Source organism: Apium graveolens, chromosome 11 (assembly GCF_009905375.1).
Source record: "Apium graveolens cultivar Ventura chromosome 11, ASM990537v1, whole genome shotgun sequence".
NCBI classification, from domain to species: domain Eukaryota; kingdom Viridiplantae; phylum Streptophyta; class Magnoliopsida; order Apiales; family Apiaceae; genus Apium; species Apium graveolens.
The window spans coordinates 123,062,670-123,067,822 of record NC_133657.1 but is presented as its reverse complement, the minus strand read 5'-3'; the positions used below and the strand labels follow the sequence as shown (position 1 = coordinate 123,067,822).

Here is a 5,153-nt window from a genome sequence, read left to right as displayed (position 1 = left end):
AAAAGTGGTTGTGCGATCGATATTAAGATTGCACCATAATTTACAAAAATAGGTTGCAATTCTTAATTAATCATATACAAGGATATGTATAATTTTTCTTTTCAATGCAAACATCTTTGCATTCGGATAAATTATATGAAAAAATTTGCATTCATCTAAATTTACAAGATTTTATATAAAACTATGAAAATATTACTAGAAATCTAATGTAAATAATCTATTAATCTAAAGAAAAAAATATATAAAAAAATGATGATGAATATCGTTCTTGTATCGCAATGGGCACTTGAGATTGATATCAATGTTTAAAAAATTGTTAGTCGCTCGAGTACTCCTTGACAAGGTTAATGTTGATGAGAATTACCAAGTGGGGTGGTATTGATATTTTGAACAGTAAATGTTAATAGTATATTACTATTAACATTTCAAATGGCCGACCTAATTATGTCCCCTCCCCCACGTAAATGTCGGAATCCTATATTGCATGATGTAAGCTTGTATCCCTTAAAGCTACACCCTCAAGAAAAATTAAGTAAGAATTTATGAATCGTTAAATATTCGGACATATAGGATGACGATGAGACAAAATCATGTTTGACAGTATTTGTGACGAAACCTTTGACGTTAAGCTAAACTATCTTGTACAGTTAAAGTATCATTTCTTCAACTTATATGTTATAGCGTGCACAATGTATCAGAAAATAAAATTCGTTCAAACTTTATTCTTCTTGATACAAAAGAACAATCCTAATGGTACTCGAAAGAAAACCTAAACTACAACTTTTTATTAGCATTCATAAACCAGATGAAAATTGTACTGTAATGCTGAATTAATTTAATTATACGTCCCCGTGATTAATTAAATTCGCTTATGAGTTATGTCGATGGATTCCAGAATGCAGCCATCCAACCATGCGTTTTGTTTGTCATTCTCAGACTCACTCTGTAGTTCAGGGCTTATACAATTACCATCATCATCATCATCATCATCATCTTTATCAGAAGTGATCTCGCATAGCCAAGATAACATCATCTTCCCATCTTCACTGTCCAATAAATTATCTCCTTGTACTTCTGTGTCGAAATCCAAGTTATCCCAATCGAACCATCCCATAGCGTGTAACTCGTTATTTGGATATGAACTTGGCGGAGCACCATTTGCGACATTAGATGAAATATCAAACAGGTCACTTTTTGACTGTACTGTAATATCTTCTCCCATGAGCCAATTTTCTACCTCGTCATTAGTAAATAAAATGTCACCATTTTGGTCTCCTAGTTGGCCTGATGTCTGCAAACTAAAGACTTCAGTTGGACCGACCTCTAAACCATCAAATGCCATGTCACTAAAATCATAATCCATGAAAATATCGTCCATAGTTTCCGACAGAACGCTACTCGTTACATTTTCCTCCACAGCTGGTGTTGATGGCATGATTACTATTGAACCTTCACCGTCGTCTACTTCCTGACTTGAAGTAGTTATCTCTTTGGATTTCTCAGCCACTTTCTCCTGAGTTGGATTAGGATTGGGAGACTTGGATTTGTTCTTTTTAATCACAGATTTACTTTTGCGACCGACTCGTGGTGGGGGAGCAATATCATTGCTTCCTGGCTTGACTGGATGGTCCTGGTCCACAACAACTTGCTGTTTAAGTTTTTTCATGAGTTTTGGGTAATTATAAGTTTGCCTGCTCAAATGTGAGTTCCAATAGTTTTTAATGTCGTTGTCCGTTCTACCGGGTAGATGACTCGCAATTAAGCGCCACCTGCATAATATTAAGAGACAAAATAAACTTTGGGACCGGAACCAAAGAGGAAAGCTGTAACACAAGAATGACTTGAATAATTAATATATTTCCATTTCAAAAGGTTATATTACTGTTATTTCTTGCACCTATAAGTAGTTGTGCTATATTAACATGATAGAGATGGTTTGGCTCCTTTGAGTAAAATCGTAAATGCTGAAGGTACGGGGACATGGATGTGCATGGGAACACCGGAGTTCACCGGCTGACCAAGAATCCTTGCCTCTACAGAAAATGAGATATAGCTAGGTTTTTTTTTTTTAAAAAAAAAATGGTACTAGTAAAAGGAAACTGATTGAACGGCTGTGTTGATTAGGGGAGCCTAAACTTTAAAAATAGACTTAGTGCTAGACGTGTTGAATTATATCTGACTCTGCTATTAAATGTAAACATTCCTGGGATCCTATTTAAAAACTCTAGCAAAAAATTAACAAGAATGTAATAATATGACTGACCTATTGCCCTGGGAAAAATGCAGCTTGATGATAGTTTCATCTTCGTGAGTAGAAAATTTGCCTCTCTTAAGGTCTGATTTTAAGTAATTAACCCATCTCAGTCTGCAACTCTTTCCGCACCTCAATAATCCTTGATGACATGAACACACACAAATGTATGTTAGTGTAATCCACTAGTACATATAACATTACTACACATATGTATTTATTTTATCAGAGCACGCATGACCCCAAAAATTAGTAGAAATTCTTGTTATTTTAAGCCTTGTAATACCAGAAAACCGCAGATTAACACACGCACAAATGCACAACAGTAAGTGTGCTGCCATGCATGTCATAAACAAATAAAATACAAATACGAAATTACCAGCATTCTTGGGTAAAGATTTCCATGAGCCTTCACCATTAGCGTGTATGTACTTTGTCAAAATGTCATCTTCTTCGGATGTCCATCGCCCTCTCTTCAGACCTTGTTTCTCACAGCAAGGCGATCTTCCCATTTTATGTCTACTAGATACTAGCAATCTATATACAAAAATCAAATGCCAACTCTTTCTTGGGTGATTGAATATGCTACATATATATCACATCAGGCAGATATTCAGATCGATAGTCGTCAACAGTGAAAACTGAAAACTAAAATAAGGAGTCGATGGGCTTGCTACGGAAAAGGAAAGCTAAATACTTGAGCTATAAAGCAGAGGCTAAGCAATGACATGTGAAATATATAGAGTCCAGTCTCAGAACTCCAATAGTTAGGTACAAATTTGAATCAATTTTTGGTAAATTAAACATAACCCCTCTGCAATTGCAATTTCCAACAGTTTTCTCTAAATTTTGATACAAATGTTAAAATATATTTTTTTAATATTTTAAATTTTTATAACAATAATAATTAATATTTTATTTTTATTTAATATATGATATATATTATGTGGCGCCCCAAAATACGGGGTCAGGGATCTAGGAGGTCACGCTGTCTTCAATCCTGTATAACACTTATCTTTGTACCACAATATATATAAATACTCACTCCTTTACGACCCCACACTTATCACACACACTTATATGTTATTGTCTTGAAAACGATCCATTCATTAATAGAGTAAATCAATCCACAAAGTGATTAATTATTACAACCCAAAAGTTATTAAGTCTTACCGCGGAAATAACATTTAAGTAAGTTTAGTCCGTCAGGCAAATATCTATTTCTTGTTTATTATCTTACATAAGTCATACTTGTAAATAAGCCGGACTAAAAACAACTGAAAACCAATCTAGCTTATTCGATCTACCTGAGGTACAACACCAAACATCCTACGGAACAGCTGGCCGTTTCCTACCCGTTTCCCGGCTGTGAGTTTCATGATAGGCATCTTGATTCACTGTTGTGTTGTGTCAATTTAAGAAAACAAGTGTGAGCAATAATGCCCAGCATAATAATGTACAGTATGAAATGACTGTATGATAAACTCCATTATAATACCATATATGATAAATATGTTTTATTCAAAATAGTTTTCCTCGGTGATACACACCTTCTTTCGAAAATAATTCTTTAGTGGATTTATTATCCTGCGAATACCTTAAAGGTAAACCCAGCACCTATGCTTGGGTTACGGTATTGCATCACAATTCCAATTGGAAGAATAGGACATTCACTTGGAGCTACCGCATACGATGATCAGTCGTACTACGGACAATCAGTAACCTTTTCTAATAGTAGAAGGACGACACCTTCGTATCCCGGTTATCATCCTTTCCGCATACGGGCTATGTGTCCCATTTCGGGTATACACACACTTCGCAGGTCCTTAGGTACATATAGTACCGTCTCCTACGGTACTGTCAGTCTACCCAATACACGAAGTACTGGATCTCTACCCCTCCTTTGTCCTTTAGGAAATCCTATCTCGTACTCCTCGAGTTCCCAAAGCATTTAGCTTATTGATAGGCACAACTCATGTTGCTAGCATATATATATATATATATGTACTTCCGAGAATTTTCGGAGGAAGTACTAGGATAATGTGAGTTGACCGTTGTCAACAGATAAATAAATGAGGGGGAGTTTCTTTTGAAACTATATTCCAAAATATTTAAAATAAGTCGAGATAATATTCTTCGATGATATGAAATTATTCGAATGATTTTCTGAAATTCAGAAAGTATTTTAAATCAGGTTTTTATGATTTTCAAATCATATTAAATCATTTAATAAATAAATAATAATTTAATAATATTCATTAAATAATTAAACCCCAAATAATTATATTTTAAAATAATATTTGAAATAATAGTCCTCAACTAATTTATGTTTAAGTAATTTAAAGTAATCTTTAATAATTAATCGAGTTTGAAATAAATAATCGTAGGAGAATAATTCTCCTATATTAAATGAATACATGAAATAATATCCATTATTCGAATAATTAAATATAGTTGAGGGAATACGATCTTTGGAAATCGTTTTAATAAAAGTTCGAGTTATTTAATGTTTAGCAAGTGGACATTGAGTCCCTTAGAAAAAAATAAGTATGGACTTTAATCGTCCAAAACATCACTGGAATGATTCCCGGGTTTTCATTTTAAAACTCCGACCGACTCTCGGTCTTATAATTATACATCACGCTCATGGCGGCGTTAAAACATTCTATGACATTTACATATCGTAACACCATCGCTATATATGCGAAAACTCAAATACTTAGTATCATGGCAAGTGTTTTATTTATGCAAAAGATAATAAAACAATCCTTTCACAAGACAATAGTATATGGAGTTGGGTTCGTAAACTTGACTGGGTACTTTGAGGTGGAGAATACACTAGGGTCCGCTCGGAAATTTATAACCATAAACATAAACCGTTTCGTTAGATCCCGTTCTTGTT

General features: G+C 34.2%; 1 protein-coding gene across 1 annotated transcript; it reads right to left on the bottom strand.

The window, feature by feature from the left end:
- Positions 1 to 751: 751 nt before the first annotated feature.
- On the bottom strand, positions 752 to 2,939 carry LOC141698199 (uncharacterized). The gene is made up of 3 exons (XM_074502848.1): positions 2,631 to 2,939; positions 2,264 to 2,393; positions 752 to 1,769 (listed from the first exon to the last, which is right to left on the bottom strand). The coding sequence occupies exons 1-3, from the start codon at positions 2,761 to 2,763 to the stop codon at positions 860 to 862; spliced, it is 1,173 nt and encodes a 390-aa protein (XP_074358949.1). The 5' UTR covers positions 2,764 to 2,939; the 3' UTR covers positions 752 to 859.
- Positions 2,940 to 5,153: the final 2,214 nt, after the last annotated feature.

Bases quoted from the DNA above. Each gene is read 5' to 3' on its own strand.
- LOC141698199 (XM_074502848.1), bottom strand. From the start codon at position 2,763: ATGGGAAGATCGCCTTGCTGTGAGAAACAAGGTCTGAAGAGAGGGCGA. The intron at 2,394-2,630 runs GTAATTTCGTAT...CATGTCATCAAG, and splicing joins ATCTTTACCCAAGAATGCTG to GATTATTGAGGTGCGGAAAG. The intron at 1,770-2,263 runs GTCAGTCATATT...AATATTATGCAG, and splicing joins CATTTTTCCCAGGGCAATAG to GTGGCGCTTAATTGCGAGTC.